The 22,230-nt window shown below is 34.8% G+C and overlaps 1 protein-coding gene across 3 annotated transcripts in view; it reads right to left on the bottom strand.

Moving 5' to 3' along the window:
- Positions 1–22,230, bottom strand: part of IPO11 (importin 11) — a 211,850-nt gene that overhangs the window by 56,970 nt on the left and 132,650 nt on the right. For 2 of the 3 annotated variants that reach the window (XM_003925805.4, XM_074385585.1), the window contains 3 exons: positions 18,977–19,072; positions 18,079–18,192; positions 4,214–4,335 (listed from right to left, as the gene is read on the bottom strand). In XM_003925805.4, the coding sequence (XP_003925854.1) occupies positions 4,214–4,335; positions 18,079–18,192; positions 18,977–19,072 (332 nt within the window). The remainder of the gene's footprint in view (positions 1–4,213; positions 4,336–18,078; positions 18,193–18,976; positions 19,073–22,230) is intronic. The other variant, XM_074385598.1, reaches the window with a different exon arrangement.

Here is a 22,230-nt window from a genome sequence, read left to right on the forward strand (position 1 = left end):
ATAGTGATTTGCAATTGTATCCCAGAACGTAAAGTAAAAAAAAGACAAAAGAAAGAAAGAAAGAAAACAATTAAAGACATAGCAATACAAAAAGATGTAAACTGAAACATCAAAAAATCAGAATGTGGGGGGGTGACATGTAGAGTGCTCAGTGTTCATTTGTTTCTTTTCTTAATGATCAAAATTAAAATTGTCATTAATTTTGTTTTTCTTGAGACAGAGTCTCACTCTGTTGCCCAGACTGGTGTACAGTCGCATGGTACTGGTTTACTGCAACCTCTGCCTCCTGGGTTCAAGCAATTCTCCTGCCTCAGCCTCCTGAGTAGCTAGAATTACAAGTGTGCGCCACCACACCTGGCTAATTTCTGTATTTTTAGTAAAGATGGGGTTTCACCATGTTGGCCCAGGCAGGTCTCAAAGTCCAGACCTCAAATGATCTGCCAGCCTCAGCCTCCAAAAGTGATGAGATTACAGGCGTGAGCCCACTGTGCCGGCCTGAATTTGGTTACTTCTTTAGGTACATTTTCCTAATACAAAATTTACTATGTATTTCAGATGCAAAAATGTATCTTTCCCATTTAAATCATCTTTTAGAATTAGGTACTGCATTAAATGGATGGGAAAAAGAAGGGGATGAAATAAGGACAGCAACTCCGCATCTATGCAGACAGTTTGACCTTACATATGTAACTCAATCGTAATCCTTACAGTAACTTCATTGGAAAGATACTATACTACCCCCATTTTAAGAACAAGGAAACAGGCACAGGGGAGTTAAGTAACTTGACCACAGTCATTAGCAAGTGACTGGTGGCCCTGGGATTTGAGTGTGGACCTAAAGTCTATAGGCTTCACCAAATTTCTAAACCAAAAGTAGTGGATTAGAGTACAAGAGAGTTTAACCATTTGTCCCCAGGGATATCTAATGACAATATCTGATGACAGTTTCAACTGCTGTGACTTGAAGGTGTGGGAGGAAGGAGAGAGTACTACCTGCATCCAGTAGGTAGTGGCCAGGGATGATGCTAGACATCCTACAATGTGCAGGACATCCTCCCACAAAAAATAATCATCTGGACCCAAATGCCATCATAATAAAAGGAGGCTACAACAACATTTCCCAATTTAGCCTGACTTTCAAAATCATCAACATCACACTTTAGACATGCCTTATTTTGGGAAAAGCAAATGGTATGCTGCAAAATCTAAAAGAAACACAAGAATAGGAAATTACTATTATGTAGAAAATAAGAAATCATCATTGGGAATGCAGAAGGGAAAAAATTTCCCCAAACTCCAACAGCTATGTAGTACACTGGAAGAATGGTTACAAACAGGAAAAAATAAAACTGCTGACCTGAATATCAGCACATTCCACAAGAGTATGTGACTATAAATTTCCCTAAGTCATAAGTCAATTACTATGTGGAAAATTTCTAGGGCAATAAAGGTGGTTTTTATCAGATTGTTACAGGTTGACACAGATTTTCTATATCAATGTTTCATCACTAGTCTATTAAGGATATTATGAAGTTAAATCATTATTCTTTAAAATTCTACTACCACATTATTCAAGACTCTTAGTACCCTTAAAAATGACATGAGTTTGCTAATGCCCATCAGATTTGTATCTCATTTTAAAAACAAAAATAATGTCTGATCTTCCATCACAATGCTATCACATCACAAATTTTAAATTTAAAATTCCAATGTTTAAGAGAATTTCAAGTCTTACGACCTATCCCTCAATTTACGTAAGTTGATTTAAGTCCCAGTCTAAGTGCTAATTTTTCTTATAGATGACAACTATAGACTGAGCATCCCTAATCCAAAAATCTGAAATCTGAAATGGCACAAATATGAGATTTTTTTTGAATGCCACAATAATGCTACAAGTGGAAAATTTCATACAAGTACTTTGTTTCATATACAAAATTATTTAAAATACTATATAAAATTATCTTCAGACTATAGGTGTAAGGTGTATATGAAATATAAATAAATTTCACATTTAGACTTGAGTCCTAGCTCCATAATATCTTATCTATATGCAAATATTTCAAAATCCCAAAAATCCAACATCTGAAAAAAAATTTTGGATAAAGGATACTCAGCATGTATTAAACTTCCCCAACTTACATGTCAAAACCAAAAATGGTTTTGAACAAACACATACTTACATAACATTATATGTTGAAGCAAACAGTATTCTCATTAAAAATGTAAAACAAATGTTTCTGATACAATTAGGTAAATTTCTACACTTAGCCCCCACCATTTCTAGCTTTCTTTCAATAATCTCAGAACTTCATATTGGAGAAAACTCTAACATGCTTTATAAACTCATTTCTTTCCATTCATTAATTCATCTAACCAACATTTAGAGTGCTGACTACTACCAAGGACTACATTCTTTAACATTTCAATATTAAAAGCCTGAATAATTCTCAAGTCACTGTTTTTCCACTGAGAGAAAGAAACACCAATCAGCTAAAATGTAGGTAAATTTGGCTTTCAAAAATAAGTAAGATGCCACACCATTTCCTAGTGAGGAAATCTGTTCATCTTGTGTGTATCCACCTGGAAAGAAGCAATTATCACCTGGTGGTTAAAAGAGGCATTCCTGGTGTCAAGCAGCTCAGGTTCAAATTCACTTATGCCATGCCAAACACTAGATCGCATACCTTAGAAATGTTACTCAACATTTTTAAGTAATTGTTTACTATGTAAGAAGGGATAATCATACCTACACCTCATGGGGCTGTTTTAAGAATTAAATATCAACATAAAGCAGTTAGGAAAGTATATGGCATTTGGTAAGTATTATCTACTGTTATGATGTTGAGATAAAATAATTACATATGTCCTTAATACAAATTACCATAGTAGAAGTAAATAACAAGTAAAGAACAAGTAAGGATTTCTAAAACTGGACTTACGTCATTAACCTATCACTAGAATAAATATGCTCTAAAAATTCCCTAAGACAGTGTTCCCCAACCCCTGAGCCATGGACTGGTACTAACCAGTCCATGGTCTATTAGGAATCAGGCTGCATGGCAGGAAGTTAGCAGAGGGCAAGCAAGCATTATCGCCTGAGCTCTGCTTCCTGTCTGATCAGTGGTGGCATTAGATTCTCATAGGAGCAGTAACCTTATTGTGAATGGCACATGCGAGGGATCTAGGTTGCATGCTCCTTATGAGAATCTAATGCCTGATGATCTGAGGTGGAATAGTTTCATTCTGCCTCCTCAGTCCATAGAAAAATTGTTTTCCACAAAACCGCTCCCTATTGCCAAAAAGGCTGGGGACCACTGCCCTAAGACATAAAGATCTAATGTAGTATCACTACTCTTTTCATACAACATCAAGCCCTGAGACCTGCTTTTAAGGCTTTAGAATTAAAAGTACAAAAAAACAGTGGCCAGCAGAATGGCTTTGATACAGAAGGGCAGCAAGAAAAGCTGTTATGCCATCAACAAAGTGGTGACCTGAGAATATACCAACATTCATAAATGCATTCATGAAGTGGGTTCCAAGAAATGTGCTGACCATGCATGAAAAGAAATCCATAACTTTGCTATGAAAAAGAAGGGGACTTCAGGTGTGTGCACTGATACAAAGCTCAATCAAGCTAAGTCCAAAGTATAAGCAATGTCCGATACCACATCCATGTACAGTTGTCCAGAAAATGTAATGAGGAAGATTCACCAATCAAGCTCTGTGTTACTTATATACCTGCCACCACTTTTAAAAATCTACAGTGTGAAGAAGTACTAAGCACTGACTGTCAAAGTTTATTTTTAGAAGTATTTCGTGCCAAACTCCACAAAATAGGAATTAAGACAAACTTTATGAAGTGCTATTGACTTTAAAATGTTAGATATTTAATGTCTATGTAAAAAGAGGGCTGAAGATTAGTCTAATAAAATGTAGTTATTATAAAAAATGGAAATTCAGACAAGAATTAAATAAACTTGTAAAATGAATACAACCAAAATAAACTACAGCCCCCACCAACCAAGAGTACATATCCCACTCACTGCTTTCTAGACCTGGACCAAACTTATCACATCATTATCAACTAATAAACTTCACATCCATATATAAATAAGTACCACTGCCCAGCAACACACAGCAATACTGATGGCCAAAAACAGTGTTTCCATTTTGATGCTTGAAAGAAACAAATTTTAAGAAAACATTTCCTTACCTATTATCAGATGGCAGAAGAGAAAGCAAAGCCAAAGCTGAAAGTTTTCTTCTTTCGGGCTGGGTAATGTTGTCCATTCGATCAACCCACATTTCAATCATATTTCCCAAAAGCTGGTCCATCTAAAACAAGAGGAAGAGGCATCTGAAAATACCTAATATACGTTTTACTTGTGGATAAGCACTTTTAAAGGATAAAACCTCCAAAGTCATCATTAAAATTCAATTATAGTAAACCACATAACTGCAATACTTGAACTGGGGCTAAGTCACGAGCTGGAAATGTACAATTTGAACAAAACCAGAAACTGACTCTAATTAATCCTGAGAATTAAAAAGACTTACTTAAAACATGTATGTAGCCAATGAGTGATTTTAGTAATATTTAATAAATCACTGCCAATCTGGCATGCTGAAAAAAACATGCATTTTTCAAAACTATCAACTTATACTTAGATTATAGTTTATTCAATTGGATTATTATTTTTCAATGTTCTCTAATTTGCTGGACTAATTTGCTGCTACTCTCAGAGGAGAGGACAAGTTGCAAACTCAAACTGCAGAGTTTCAAAAGAAAACAAATGATTTCCTAAGACATTTGTATACTACACTAAAAATGATGCTAAAACAAATTAACATAATACAGAATGTGATGGCTAATTTTATGTGTAAACTCTGCTAGGCTAAGGTGCTGAGTTGTTTGGTCAAACACTAGGCAAGATGTTGTCATGACAGTATTATGTAGATGTGATTAACATTTACAATCAGTTGACTCTAAGTAAAGGATAATGTCCAAGATAATAATGTGGGTGGGGCTTCATCCAATTCACTGAAAACCCTAAGAGCAAAAACAGTATGCCCAGGAAAAAAGAAATTTTGCCTCAAGACCCTAACAGAAATCTTGTGTGAGTTTCCAGCCTGCTCTACAAAATTCAGACTTACCAGGCCCCACAATTATGTATGCCAATTCTTTAATCTACCTGTCTCTACAATTATAGTAAGCACAGAACTGGAATACTTGAACTGGTAGAGGTAGAGGTTGCAGTGAACCGGGATTGAGCCACTGCACCCCAGGCTGGCAACAGAGTGAGACTCTGTCTGAAAAAAAAAAAAAAAGTGGATCTCAGTGTTTGCTTACAGTGTTTCTTTTGCCCTGAGGCCCTGTGAAAATATTACTAAGACATTAAAGGTACCATGAATCCAGACATTTTGGTAACTGCTGATTTATACCATGGTGTCTTCAAATTATATTTAATTCAGAAAGAGTACAGATCAAGGTTTCTGTAATTAATATCTAATAAGCAAAATTTTAAAAACAAATCATAACCATTATAAAAGCAAATATCAAGTTATCATGCCCTCATTTTAAATATGTATAATACATATTTTATAAATATATAAAATTTATAAATTATAAACATATAAAACATATTATACATAAAATATATAATTACATATTAATATATTATATACAGATGAACTGAATCTACAGAAATGTATCTGCTTGAAATAATGCAATTAGCAAGACAGCTATTTCTGTCTATATTTATTTACAATTTATAGTTTAATATTTATTTATTTATAATTTATACCTATCTCTTTAATGTAAAAATATTTAACAAGCAATTGCATATAATAGTAAGCTTGGGCAAGTTTTAATTAAGCAACTAGAATACTAGGGGTTACCAAGCTTTTTCTGTAAAAAGCCAAATAATTAGTGTTTTAGGTTTTGTGGATCATATGCAAATGAGAGCATATTCAACTCTCAAAAATCAGTCATAAACAGTAAGTAAACAAATAGGCATGGATGTGTCCCAATATAAAAATGTAATATAACTTCACATCATGAAATATTACAATTAAATACTCAGCAGGAAAATATTAAAGAAACAAACAAACAAATACTGAGTACCCCTTATCTGACATACTTGGAGACTAGAAATTTTTCAGATTTTGGAATATTTGTATCTATTTACCAGCTGAGCATCCTTAATCTAAAAATCTGAAATCCAAAATGTTCCAATGAGCATTTCCTTTGGATGTCATATTGGTGCTCAAAAAGTTCCCAATTTTGGAGAATTTCAGATTTTGAATTTTTAAATTAGGGATAACTCAGTCTGTAGTCACTAGGCAACATACAGCACGTAGTCTCAATAAGTAGTAACTTCTCTTATTGTTGAAAGTAATGAATGACCTCTCATCTTCTATTAAACAAACTACAATTATACATAAAGCTTTTATAGCCCTTCTAAGTACTAGAGGTACTTGTACTCTGTAAAATAGAGATTCAATAACTCTAATGTCTCCAAAGTTTATCCAAAAGTTGTATTTAATTAGTTAGCTTAATTTATTCATTTTAACCTTTCAACAGAGAGAGCTTCACAACTGTCAAAATAAGTAAATGAACCTAAAAATTCAATATATTTTTCATGTGTCTTCAAATAAAAAACTGTCCAAATAATTACACAATTTTTCTTGAAATTAAAACTTTGTTTTGAATGAATGGTATGTCATATTTCATTTCTATAACATCTTCCATTTTTTTTTCAGAATGCTATCTTTCATTTTATATGTTCAATCACCTTTTTAAGGGGGTCAAATGTGTCAGCTTAGATACCTAAAATTCTTTGCAATAAAGTAAAAATTATAACAGATATATAACACTACCACTCAACATAATACAGAACCAGCAAAATGAGCCAAAAAACAGGAAGGGGATGGGAGATGCAGATTGGAAAGGAAAGAAGTAAAATTGACACATGATTGTGTATATAGAAAATTTTAAGCAAGCTACAACAAACCTACCGGTATGCTACTAAAATCACAATATCTTTATCAATATACAAATATAATTTCATTTCTCTTCACTACCAATGAGCAACTAGAAACTGAAATTGTCAAAGCACCATTTACAGTGGCATCAAAACTAAGAAATACTTAGGATAAACTTAGCAAAATAAATGTAAGACATTTACAATAAAAACTATAAAACACTGCTGAAAATACTAAAAAATACCTACATAAATACAAATCCATGTTCACAGACTTGAATACCAGATAAATAAATGTCAATCCTCCCTAAATTGAGCAATACCATCAACACAATCCCATTCAATATTCCAACAGCCATGTTTTTATAGAAATTCACAGGGTAATTCTAAAATTTATATGGAAAGGCAATGAACACAGAATAGCCAAAACTGCTTTAAATAAGAAAAACAAAAGTTGTAAGATATGTATTACCAGATTTCAAGACCTATTTATTACAAAGTATAGTAACTAAAAGTGTGAGACCATGAGTATTGCGAGGGAAGGTTTTAACTGGGTGCTGCAGCCAAGGAAATGGGGAGATCTCAAATCCATCTTCCTGACCAATGAAATTCAAAACTTGGGGGTTTATGTAGCAGAGAAGAAATGTAACTACATGCACAAAAACAGGAATTAGGAAAAGGTAAGAAAGAGGAGCTGGTCAACAGCAAACAGGTTATCAGTTGGGCAGTCATGAAGGGTGAGGGGTCTGGTGTCTTACTGCCCAGATACAGTGATTTGGTAAGTTTCAGTTGCTTCACACTGAGATGCCTGACGGTTGCTTTCCTGAAAAAGGATCCCAAATAAGACAAGTATAACTTTCTCAAGTTTTAAGACTAGGAGGGTCAATTTCTAAGTTTATTCAAAAGAAACCATAAACATCAGTTCTATGGGACAACCAGGCTGGTTTCATTCTGTGTCACATTTTGAAAACTCTTGTAAATACTTCACAACTTTTCGTTATTATTCTATCTGTTGTGGTGGCCTGCAATCAGTGATCATTTATGTTCCTACTGCAATTGTTTCGGGATGCCACAAAACACACCCATATAAGATGGTTAATTAACTTAATAATCTATAAATGTCATGTATGTTCTGACTGTTCCACCAACTGAAAAGTTCCCCTATCTCGCACCCTCTTTTCATGCCTCCCTACTCCCTGAGACAAGGTTAATACTAAAATTTGGCCAATTATTAATCCTACCATGGCCTCTATATGTTCAAGTTAAAGGGAGTCACACATCTCTGACTTTAAACCAAAAACTAGAAATGATTAAGCTTGTGGAGAAAGACATGTCAAAAGTTGAGATAGGCTGAAAGGTCTCTTGATCCAAACAGGTTGTTAATGAACAGGAAAATTCTTGACGAAAATTAAAAGCGTTTCTCCAGTGAACATATAAATGGTAAAAAAGCAAAACAACCTTACTGCTGACATGGAGGAAGTTCTATTAGTCTGCATAGAAAATCAAATCAGTTACAACATTCTCTTAAGTCGAAGCCTAATCCAAAACAGCGCCCTAATTCTTTAATTCTACGAAGATTGAATGAGAGAAGAAAGCTGCAGAGGAAAAGTGTGAAGATAGCAGAGTTTGGTTTATGAGGTTAAGAAAAGAAGCCACCTCCATAACATAAAAGTGGAAGGTGAAGCAGCAAGGTGAAGCAACAAGTGTTGATGAGAAGCTGCAGCAAGTCATCCAGAAGATCTTGCTAAGAGCACTGGGGAAGGTGGCTAAACAACAGGTTTTCAAAGTAAATGAAACAGCCTTCTACTGGAGGAAGATGCAATCAATTCAGGACTTTTCACAGTGACTGGCTTCAATACATCAATGTGTCCATAGGCTGACTCTTATTGGGAGATAATGTAGCTGATGACTTTAAGTTCAAGCCAATGCTTATTTACCATTCTAAAAATCCTAAATCCTTAAAAATTATTTTGTATCTACTCTATCTGTGCTCTTTAAATGGAAGAACAAAGCCTGGATGACAGCATATCTGCTTACAGCATGGTTTACCGCTATTTTAAACCCACTGTTGAGACCTGTGGCTGAGAAAAAAAGATTTCTTTCAAAATATTACAGCTCACTGACAATGTACTGGGCACCCAAGAGCTCTGATTGAGATGTACAGGAGATTAATGTTGTTGTTTTTATGCCTGCTTAAAACACAACATCCAGGTAGCCCATGGATCAGGGGGTCATTTCAAACTTCAGTCTTATTACTTCAGAAATACATTTCATAAAGCTATAGCTACCTATAGGAAGTGATTTATCTGATGGATCTACACAAAGTCAACTAAAAACCTTCTAGAAAGAATTCACCATTCTAGCTACTATTAAGAACATTTGTGGGCTGGGCCTGGTGGCTCACACCTGTAACGCCCACACTTTGGAAGGCTGAGGTGGGTGAATCACAAGGTCAGGAGATCCAGACCATCCTGGTCAATATGGTAAAACCCCATCTCTACTAAAACTACAAAAATTAGCTGAGTGTGGTGGCGTGTGCCCGTATCCCCCAGCTATTTGGAAGGCTGAAGCATGAGAACAGCTTGAACCTAGAAGCCAGAGGATGCAGTGAGCTGAGAGTGCACCAGTGCACTCCAGACTGGTAACAGAGTGAGACTCTGTCTCCAGGAAAAAAAAAAAAAAAAAAAAAAAAAAAAAAAAACAAGAATATTTGTGATCCATGGGAGGAGGTCAAAATATCAACATTAACAGGAGTTTTGAAGAACCTGATTCCAACTCTGATGGCTGATTTTGAGGAGGTCAAGATTTAGTTGGAGAAATAACTGCAGATATGGGGTAAATAGTGAAAACTACAGTTAGAAGTGAAATTTCAAGGTGTGACTGAATTTTTACAATTTCATTATAAAGCTTGAACAGATGAAGAGTTGTTTTTCTTTTCTTTTCTTTTTTTTTTTTTTTTTGGAGATAGAGTTTCGTTCTTTTTCCCAGGCTGGAGTGTAATGGTGCAATCTCAGCTCAGTGCAACCTCCACCTCCTGGGTTAAAGCAATTCTCCTGCCTGAGCCTCTTAAGTAGCTAGGATTACAGGCATGAGCCACCATGCCTGGCTTATTTTGTATTTTCAGTAGAGATGGGGTTTCACCATGTTGGCCAGGCTGGTCTCAAACTACTGAGGTGATGCACCTCGTAGTTTGAGACCAGCCTGGCCAACATGGTGAAATCCCATCATCACTGAGGTGATGCGCCTCGGCCTCCCAAAGTGCTGGGATTACAGCTGTGAGCCACTGTGCCTGGCCATGAGAAGCTGTTTCTTATGGATGAGCAAAAAAAGAAAAACAAGTGGTTTCTTAAGATGGATCTATTTCTGGTAAAGATGCTGTGAACACTGCTAAAATAATGACAAAAGATTTAGAATATTACATAAACTTAATAAAGCAGCAGCAGAATCTGAGAGGACTGATTCCAATTGTGACAGAAATTCTACTGAGGACTAAATAGTCCATTATTGCCTTAAAAAAAAAAAAGTACTATCAGTAATTTTGTTATCACTACCAAAACAACCTACTGTTCATTGTCCTTTGCCTGCAACTTCCTTCCATCCTCTTTTATTTTTTCCTTTTCTTGCTCTCTGAGGACCATTAGTCTTCAGTAGAATTTCTGTCACAATTGGAGTCAATCTTCTCATTTGTGAAGGGAAGAGCCAGTTGATGCAGCAAACTTTATTGCTGTCTTATTTTAAGAAACTGCCATAGCCACCCACACCTTCAGCAACCACCACCCTGATCAGCCAGCAACCATCACTATCAAGGCAAGATCTTCCACCAGCAAAAGCATTGTTCACTGAAGGCTGAGAAGATCGCTAGCATTTTCTAGCAATAAAATATTTTAAATTAAGGTATATACGTTGTTATTGTAGACACAGTACCATTGTGCTACATACTACAGTATACTATAATTATATAACTATATGCCCTGGAAAACCAAAATAGTTGTATGACTTGGGTTATGAAGACATTCGCTTTATTGTGGTAGTGAGGAACCAAACCAACAATATCAGGTATGCCTATACAAGTTTTCTAATAGGTGGGAAACAAATTTAGAGTGTAATGATACTCTCATATTAATATTAACTTTGATATTTTTATTACATATTTTATTCCTTAAAATATTCTATTAAAACTACATAGTAAATGGTATTCAGAAAATGTCGACAGTATTCTTCCAAATGTTTTTGTTCATTTTGACAGTTAAAAACTGTGTTTTTATTTCAAATACATAACTATCCATCATCAATTCAAGATGGTGCTTTACTTTTTTCCCTGATCGTTGCAAAAATTCTTTACTTTTGCCAGTGAAACTTTAATAAAAAATAACTGACATTCTGATAAAATACAATTTAGACCCTTCAACTTTTAGTAATACAATAATTTAATGCAGCATCTTTGCACCCAAACTTTATACTAGCCAAGTCATTATATTTTTGTTCAAATAGTAAAAGTTTCTTTATTCCAAGAATAAATACTAATTTGTTTTAGTTTGCACCGAATCCTATACATATAGCAGTTACTGAAGATTTTTTAAATTGTTCAAATATACCAGAAGATGTATTAAACTGCAGTTTATTGATAAAAATTTCTTCACTATACTCTGCAGATTCAAAACGTGTTTACGATACTTAAAAGGAATGCTCAACTTTTTATAATAAAATGTATACTATTAATTAATTATAATATTTATCAAAGCCATTTTTTACCCTGTTTGCTAATTCTTAGGCGTTCTGTCAAAATTTTAACAAATGGTATGACCACATTGACACCTGTCAGCTAAATAGCAGTTCTGAGCTGCAGAATTTATCATTAGTTTAACAGGGATTCAGCACACACTTTTAAAACCATAGTACATTGAGCCTTGGTATAAAGTTCTAGGTGACTTACTATGATTCTAGCCCAACAAATGAAAAAAAAAAAAAAAAATAGAAGGCTGAGCAAAAGACTGAAAAGTAAAAGCCTGAGGAGAGGAAGGCAGAGAAGAAAGGATTGAGAGTTCTTTTCGGCCACAGTTGGCAAATGGACGGTGCAGGAAACATACGAACCACTCAAACCTCATCAGTATAGTATGACAGATAGATACCAAATCAGCTTTCCAACCCAGAATACCAAATGTCTAATCCAGAACAAGAACACAGCATTCTGGAAAGGAATGCATTCCAGGTACTAGCACCATGATGTGTGGATATAAAAACAATACAGAATTGAGAAGAAAAAGAGGAAAAAGTAGGCAGGGTAAGATCTGGATTAGCCCATTAGCCTATAGATGGAGGCATTAACAGTATTTCCCTTACATTTCCATTACTGATTTCCTGTCAAAACAAATGATATGTCAATAGGAAGTGAGAGGCTAGGGGTATATTTTAAGTTCCTAAGTAAGAAAGAGCTCATGACCATCCCAGAGTTGTTATCAAGGATATAGAGACACTGACAGTAATGTTTAGATAACACATTGAGAGGCACACACAAGTGAGGCCAAGAATTCAAATGGGATCTAGGTAACTGAGGAGAACACGAAGATATTCAAGGAGACAGAATCCTCATGCTCCAAGGGATTTTAGACAGGACTGGACATGTGAATAAACCTAACAAGAATACTGAGCTCGCATCAAGTAGGAGTTTTGTAAAAGAATCACAAGCTACAAAAGAGCCACAAAACAAACAATCAAAACCAATTATAGTAGGAACCTGGCGGGGTGAGGAGGGGGTGGAAGGAGTGTCCAAGACTAGGAGAGCAAGGAAAGGAAAAATAAGAGGATGGAAAGAGGATAAAAGAAACTTGCAGGCAAAGGACAATGAAAAGTAGTTGTTTTGGTAGTAATACCAAAATCACTAAAACTTCATTTTTTAAAAATTCTCATTTAATTTTTTTTGTTTTAAAAAAATATTCAAACTTTTTTTTTTTTTTAAGAGACAGAATCCTGTTCTGCTGCTCAGGCAGGAGTGTAGTGGCATGATCATAGCTAACAGCTGCCTCAAGTTCCAGGACTTTAATTTTTTTTAGTTTTTGTAGAGCTGAAGTCCCACTTTGCTACTCAGCCTGGCCTCAAGCTCCTGGTTTCAAGCAATCCTCTAACCTTGACCTCCCAAAGCACTGTGATTACAAGGCATGAGCCACCACACCCAGTCACTGAAACCTTAAAATGTGTTTGCTTTCAAAGTTACCAAGCAGTAACTGAAGTAGTCCTCACATGATGCTTTAATTGTATGATAAGCAGACCTAAGCCATTTTATTTATTTTTATTTACTTCTTTATTTTTGAGACAGAATCTCACTCTGTAGCCCAGGCTGGAGTGCAGTGGTGCAATCTTAGTTCACTGCAATTTCCACCTCCCGGGTTAGAGTAATTCTCCTACCTCAGCATGCTGAGTAGCTGGGATTACAGGTACCTGCCATGATGTGGGTCAAAAACTAAGCTGTTTTAATTACTCAAGAGGATCTATTATTGTTTGTGCATTATGATGTAATATTTTAAAGCTAATAGCAGCCTAAAGAAAAATATCAATGTTGAGTTACAATTAACTGATTTAATATCTCACTGGATTACACTCAGATTTAATCAGATCCAAAGTTGATATGGACCCATATGACAGTATTTTTTTTTCTTAATTAAAAACCAGATTAGAGAAAAACCGAAGGTGGTTGGGCAGAGTGGCTTATGCCAGTAATCCCAGTGCTTTGGTAGGCAGGGACAGGAGTATCTCTTGAAACCAGGAGTTCGAGTCCAACCTGGGCAACATGCAAGGCTGGATGTCTACAGAAAACTTTAAAAATTAGCAGGGTATGGTGGCATGCATCTGTAGTCACAGCTACGTAGGAGGCTAGGGTGAGAGGATCACTTGGGTCCAAGAGTTTGGGGTTGCAGTGAGCTATGATTGTGCCACTGCGTTCTAGCCTAGATGACAGAGTGAGACTCTGTCTCTAAAACTTCTTTAATAAAAAATCAAATTCTTAAAATTTAAAAACATAAACAAGTAGAAAAAAAGTGAAAACGAGAGAGAGAGAGAGAGAGAGAGACAGACAGACAGACAGACATACCATGTTCATGAACTGGAGAAATTAGTACTGTTAAAACGGCCATGATATCCAAAGCAATCTACAGATTCAACATAATTTACCCTATCAAAATAGCAAGTATATCCTTCAAATAAATCAGAAAAAAAAATTGTATGCAATCATGAAAAATCCCAAACAGCCAAAGAAATGCTAAGCAAAAAGAACAAAGCTGAGGCATCACACCACCAGATTTCAAAATATATTCCAAAGGCCAGGTGTGGCGGCTCATACCTGTAATCAGTACTTTGGGAGGCTGAGGTGGGCGGACCACTTGAAGTCAGGGATTCAAGACCAGCCTGGCCATCATGGTGAAACTCCATCTCTACTAAAGCACAAAAATTAGCTGAGCGTGGTGGCATGCACCTGTAAGCCCAGCTACTGGTGAGGCTGAGACAGGAGAATTGCTTAAGCCTGGGAGGTAGAGTTTGCAGTGAGCTGAGATCATGTCACTGAAATCCAGCCTGGGTGATGAGCTAGACTCCGTCTACCCCTGGCCCAAAACAAACAAACACACACACACACACACACACACACACACACACACACACACACACCATATACTACAAATACAGTAACCAAAATAGCATGGCACCAGCATAAAAACATGCACAGACCAATAGAACAGAGAACCCAGAAATAAATCCATATATTTACAGCTAACTGAGTTTAGACAAAGCTGCCATGAATACTCACGGGGAGAGAACAGTTACTTCAACCATGGTGCTAGAAAAACTGGATATCCATATGCAGAAGAATGAAACTAGATCCCTATCTCTTGTGATATACATAAATCTTGAACTAAAGACTTAAAATGGAAGACCAATAACTATAAAATTACTAGGGGAAAACACCTCAGGACACTGGTCAAGGAAAAGATTTTATGAATAAAACCTCAAAAACATAGGCAACAAAAGGAAAAATAGACAAATGAGATTCTATCAAACTAAGCTTCTATATAGCAAAAGCAACAAACAACAGAGTAGAAGGACATCCCACAGCATGGGAGAAAATATTTGCAAATTATACATCCAACAAAGGATTACTACCCAAAATACACAGGGACTCCAACAACAGCTAAATAAAAATAATACTCCATTTTTTAAATAGGACAATTATCTGAATAAAGAGTTCTCAAAAGAAGACATACAAATGGCCAATAGGTACATGAAAAAATGGTCAACATCGGCTGGGAACAGTGGCTCACATCTATAATCCCAGCACTTTGGGAGCCCAAAGCTCGTGGATCACCTGAGGTCAGGAGAGTTCGAAATCAACCTGGCTAACATGATGAAATGTCGTCTCTACTAAAAATACAAAAATTAGCCAGGCGGGGTATTGGGCACTTGTAATCCCAGCTACTTGGGAGCCTGAGGCGAAAGAATTGCTTGAACTCGGGAGGCAGAGGTTGCAGTGAGCTGAGATCACACCACTGCACTCCAGCCTGGGTGACAGAATGAGACTTTGTCTCCAAAAAAAAAAAAAAAGGTCAACATCACTAGTCATCAGGGAGATGCAAATCACAACCACAATGAGATATCATCTCACTCTGGTTAGAATGGCTATTACCAAAAAGGCAAAAAAATAACAAATGCTGGCAAGAATGTGGAGAAAAGGGAACTCCCTGGTGGGAATGTAAACAACTACAGCCATTATGAAGAACAATATGGGTTTCTCAAAAAACTACAAATTGAACTATTGTATGATCCAGCAATCTCACTACTGTGTGTGTGTGTGTGTGTGTGTGTGTGTGTGTGTGTATCTCTCTCTCTCTCCCCAAAAGAAAGGAAATCATTATATTGCAAAGATACCTGCTCCCTCATGTTTATTATAGCACTGTTCAGAATAGCCAAGATGTGGAATTAACCTCAGTAACCCATCTACAGATGAATGGATACAGAAAATACACACACACACACACACACACACACACACACAAATACTATTTGGTCTCAAAAAAGAATGCATTCCTGTCATTGGTGGCAACATGGATGACGCTAGAGGACGTTATGTTAAGTGAAATTAAGCCAAGAACAGAAAGATAAATACTGCATGTTCTCACTTACATGAAGAAGCTAAAAAACATGACCTCAAAGTAGAGAGTAGAAAAGTGGTTCCCAGAGACTGGGAAAGGTAGGGGAAAAATGGGGAGAGAGAGAGATATTGGTTAAAAGATATAAAATTACAGGTACACAGGAAGAGTAAGTTCCAGTGTTCTATACAGCACTGTAGGATGATAACAGAAATATATAGTTTCAGTTAGAAGAAGGCTGCTGTATGTTCCTGACACAGAGAAATAATAAATGTTTGGGGTGATAGATATGTCAATTATCCTGATTTGATTACTACACACTGTATGTACAGAAGTATCACTATGTACTCCAAAAATGTCTACAATTGTTATGTGTCAATTTTAAAAAAATTTAAAGAAATTAATCAACTTTGGTGATTAAACATTTATTCATTGTGATCTCAGATTGAATCGTCATGAACTTAAAGCAAGGCAAGAAGTACATATATTTCAAGAAATGTTGGAAACATGACCAGGTCCCTCATGGAAACAAAAAGGTAAATACATAGTAATGGCATTCTGATGTTCCTTGGGATAATTTTAATTTCCTTTCTTAATGTTCTTAAATATTTTTAATTATCATGTAATCTCAGCACTTTGGGAGCTCAGAAATTTGAGACCAGCTTGAAAAACACATAGCGAGACCTCACCTCTACTAAAAACTAAAAAACAACAACAAAAAAACCTTGTAAATATATATATTATTAGCTTATTAATTATAATTAAAACGGGATATTATATATTATTATCCCATTATATATATTGTTTTTATATATTTATCATTACATATGTAATATATATTTATTATTTTATATAATAAATATATAAAACAATATATATAATGGGATAATATGTAATATATAATATATATACTTTTATTAGCGTATTAAATTTAATTGAAATGGGATAATATATAAAATATATGCAATATAATGTATATTACATATATTATATATTTATATACATATTTAAATATATCTATTTTTATATATTATATATTATATCATTATATATTATCTAAATTATATATCATATATAATTATATAATTAATATATATTACACAATTATACATTATATAATATATATTTTTATATTGTATATATTATATATATTATCCCATTTCAATTAAATTTAATAAGCTAATAAATATCTACCCTATTTAGTTATTACAACAAGGGTTGTGATCTCTAATTAGATTAGTCTGATTCTAGAAAAGTTATATATATTTTAAAATTTGTACTTCTGGATTTCCTCATATTAGAAATAGTTATATTTGTTTTCAGCCATAATCCAAAAGATATTACAAATTGTCTCCATTGTAGGTATACTGGTCAAGCATACCCTATCTTCTACATTTCATAAATCTTAACAAACAGATTAATGACTTACAGTATAATGTTATTTGAATATCATGTATATAGTTTCAAACCGTCTCACTCAAAAACTCATTGCAAGCTTACTCAGGTAGTAGGTGTCAGCTACAATTTTTAAAAATCAACCTTTGCTAAAAAGGTAATTTTCTACAATAATCAGAACAGAAACACTGTCAATCCATGGCATTAAAAATAAGTTAACCAAAGAAATAATACAAAGATGATACATCACTTTATGCAAAATACCTGCTTCCAGATTCTGTAACAGTGAAGAAAAACCACAGCTATAAACAAATCAAAATTATATTCTATAGCGAAGCAGAATAAAATCACCTATTTTGAGCGAGGGCAAAAATGTAGAAGTTTCAACTGCCACTTACAGGTTCCTTTTTCTTTCTTCTACCCCAAATTATTGATATAGCATAACTAAAGGTTTTAAATGTAAAGGTGTAAATACTATAAAGCAACTTTTACAAAGAGTCACTATTTCATCAAACTATTCCTAATTTATATTTAAAGGCTTCCTTAAATTTAAGTATATAGAGTCTTACCTCTTGATTAAATTTATGGGCCATCTCATTAAGTAGTGAAGAAAAATAACTAGTGTTTTGTAGTAGAACTCGACCCATAACTCCAAGATACGTGGACATCACTACAGGATACCTCTGGACAATCAAAATATAGCACATGTAAAATTGTGTTATGGTACAAGTATAAACAATCGTTGACATACTAACAAGCAACAGGGATATAAAATAACATTCTCCTTAATTCCCTTTAGAATGAACTGTCAATAGTGCCTGAGTTCTAACTTACTAAATACATATATGAATTATATGTACTATCTATATGTATAAAGAGAAAGAAACAATATTTATCAATTTCATATATTACTATATTACTTGATCTTTTTTTTTTTTTTTTTTTTTTTTTAAGACGAAGTTCACTCTGTTACCCAGGTTGGAGCACAGTGGCAAGATCTCGGCTCACTGCAACCTCCACCTCCCGGTACTGTATTACTTTAAATATCTGTAACATACACAGGTTCATGGATGTATTAAAGAGAGCTATTCTTAGAAAATAACCAGTGGTTTCACGTAATCAGTCTGTAACAATATTAGCACTATTTTGTCCCCCTCATATTCTCAATAGTCAACCACTGGCATTAAGCCACTCACCATTCCTGTACTTCACATGATTTTTTTGTGTGAACATACATGCATTATGTTTGAAAGAGACATGTTAAAGAAAATACGCTATGTGGAGCAGGAAAAGGCAAACGTGTCTAACTGCCCTAAAAATTTAACTTAATTTAACATGATCCAAAAGACAAGGAAAGCTTTCCTTCTGCATATAACAATGAAGTAGAAATGACTACAAGTAAGAGAGTAATTGAAACTAGAATCCTAGAGTCTAATGCTACCCTTGGAACTTTAAGAAATATCTTACCTCCCCTTCTATAATACCCTTGAAAACATAGGGTAAAATCGGTTGAAACATTTGCGGACCTAATATTGGGTTCACTTTAAGGGCATTTTCCACAACCTAAAAACCAGAAAGAAACATTGGTGATACTCAGTAGTTCAAGTCATTGCTTTATGAAAAACACATGTAGGGAAACAATGTACTAAAATAAATATCACAGACCAAATTTAAGAAGACATACAAGTATGCAATATTCTGACACTAGACACACTTTTACAAGATAATCCATTTTAAAACTGCAGTTGGGTATAAAGGATATAATATTTACACACAGCTTTACACCTTGCATACAATTTTATTTAATTACATTGTAATGACATAGGTATCATACGCAGTTAATGTCATTCTTACCCTTGCAATTTAAACCAATAGCCCTTAAAAATGATGCACTAATAGAGGCAGCAAAAGGCATTTTTACAACATTGGCTTTTTGATAGCTAAACAGGAAGTTGGCAATACCTATACTCACTGCCCAGAAATAAATCTACATTTATGTTAATCAACAAATTGGAGGAAAAGGGCATGTTGCATATACACTGAATATTTATTAAATTAGAAATCATATTGCATTCATAATTATACTGATCAGTCATGAGTATTGATTGTTACATGTGAAAACAACATAGAAATTATTTTGATATGAATGAGATGTTTCTTCTACAACAAAAATGGGTAAGCATGAAATTCAAAGCAGGGTGGAGTTTTTTCTTTATTTTTGTTTTACTTTTTAGGAAGAGATGAATGCAGTGGTCAGGAAGCAGCAATAAGGACCAAGAAGGACATTTACCCGACACTCACTTCCAGCCTAAAGGCTTAACAGGTGGGAAAAGAAACAGATACCATCTGAGAGGGTTGTGGGCAAGGAATGGCCTTAGGGTGGAGCCACATTTCCCTTAAGAATTCTATCAATGCTTCTCAAGATTGACTACTGACATTTTTAATGAAGAAAACTATTTACTGGGCAGTCATCCCACGCACTGAGGGAAATTTAGCATCTTCCAGTGTCTGCTCACTGGGTGCCAAAAGTACTCCAAAAATTATGACCATCAAGAATACTTCCATGCATTTTGAAACAGTCCCAAGGTAAGCAAATAGCATCCGTGGTTGATAATAACATTTGTTGTTGCTCTAATTTTGAGCAAGAAGGGAAGGTAATGTCTAAACAAAAGATTAAAAATATAAAAACTTTACTGTGGGACAAGCACTATGCTACTACTAAGAGATACAGGTTTAAAAGATAGCAATTCCTGATTAAAAGCAAGAGGAGACAAAATCTTAAACATAAAAATTTGATCTCAATAAAGTTTATTTAATTTTGAAGGAAAAAAAAAGCTAGGTCTCAGAAAAAAAGATAAACATGGAGAATATATAGATAAGCTAGTAGACTGAGAGAGTAGAGGCTGATATCACCAGACAGTATTTATCTGTGAGTAGAAAGTAAGGCCACCTGCTGATTATTAAATACATCTATAATTTCACTCCCCCCTAAAACCCCACTAAAACTACAGGAAAAAAATTTTAAGAGAGAGAGAATAATTTTAAAAAGACAAGAGGAATGAGAAACAAACACTTAAAGCAAGAAAGAAGAAAGTCAAGAGGAAACTGACTCATAAAGTCAGAAAAAGCTGAATCCCAAGGTATCAAAGCAACCAGATTTGCTTCATATAACTTCTCCCCCTTTCTCCACCCCCAAAAAACACAGAAAGTATCAGAACCTTATTACCTTTGGGAAGGAGAAAAGGGAAGCTAAAAATAAGAAGAATAAAAAAATAAAACAAACAAAAAAATAAGACTGGTTGAAAGTATGTCTAAGAAACAGAGTGCTAGATATTTTCAACTCTGCATTACCTGGGCAGCTGACACCCAATCCATGAGAACAAAGAGAGTATATTTTCTGTAAAGAGTCTAAAAGAGATTGCTTCCAAACTAAAAGAGCCCATTCCCAATGTAATGCATTTAAATAAACCTACATTATGGCACTAGGAACAAGAAGGAGCAGCTACAAACTTGGAAAAGGAGGAGGCCCAAAGAGGGAGTCAGCATGGCTCTGAAGAGACTTGAAGAGAACTAAAGTAATGGAATCCTTGATGTATCTGAACATATTGAGTATCTGTCAAGGCAGTTTAGTGAAAATAAAAAAACTATACCAAAAAAAGATAAGTATTACTTCCAGGGACTACAAAAAATTATACAGGAAAGTATTACTTCCAGGGAATACAAAAGATTGTACAGAAAGGAGAAGTAATCACAGCTGACTACACGTCTCAGCTTCGAATAGGAAATTTAAGAATCATGGTGTAAACACTGAATTTTGATTACCTGGAGGATAAAGGCACAGAGGAAGTGCAACAGCGATATCAATACATACTGCCTACAATTAACAACTCATGAAGGAATAACACAGGGGTTTTATTTACCGATATGAACATAGATACAAAAGAATCAGCTACAAGCAATAAAAGTAGTTGTCTCTGAGCAAGGAAAAATGTCTGGCAGAAAGACAGCTGATTACAGTTTGTTTCTTTAAGAAACCATATATATCTAGTTGACTCTATGTCATATAAAATTCTGATTAAAATTTTAAAAACAAACAAACATAGGGTTTGAAGAGAATATAGTAATAATACATAGCTGTGGGTGGCCCCAATCCACAGGAATCTTAATAGTTTTCTTTGGCGACGGGGAGGTAGGAGTTGTGGCAAAAGACTATTTAGAATTAATGTAAGGATTAAATAATGCAAACATAAAGTTGTATCTGATTGAGTAAATAAATATCTCAACATAGTCATATACACATATACTTCAGGGCTAAAGTAGAGTCTTTGAAGTCTAAAAGTTCAGGAACCATAGCTAGCGAAGATGAGAGTTTTGGAAAGAAAAATATCATTACCACACTTGGGGGCAGAGGGTATGGGGCAGAATAAAGAGAAATTCAGAACTAGAACTAATAACATATAGAAGAGCTGAACAGTGGACCAAAGGTGAAAAAGTCTTTCACTGCTTCTACATTTTCCTGTTCCGGCAAATCGGTACAACTGTAGTGTCAATAGTAATAATGACGTTCCATTCTGACATGCTGAATTTTAGGTGTCTGTGGGAAATTCATACAAAATGGTCTGTATTATTTCTCTTACATTGAAAAATCCCAGGTCCTATAACCTTGTTTCTTTCTACTACATATATACATATATGAGTTTCAAAATAGCAATGCCAATATT

The sequence above is a fragment of the Saimiri boliviensis genome, chromosome 1 (genome assembly GCF_048565385.1).
Source record: "Saimiri boliviensis isolate mSaiBol1 chromosome 1, mSaiBol1.pri, whole genome shotgun sequence".
In the NCBI taxonomy this organism is placed as follows: Eukaryota; Metazoa; Chordata; class Mammalia; order Primates; family Cebidae; genus Saimiri; species Saimiri boliviensis.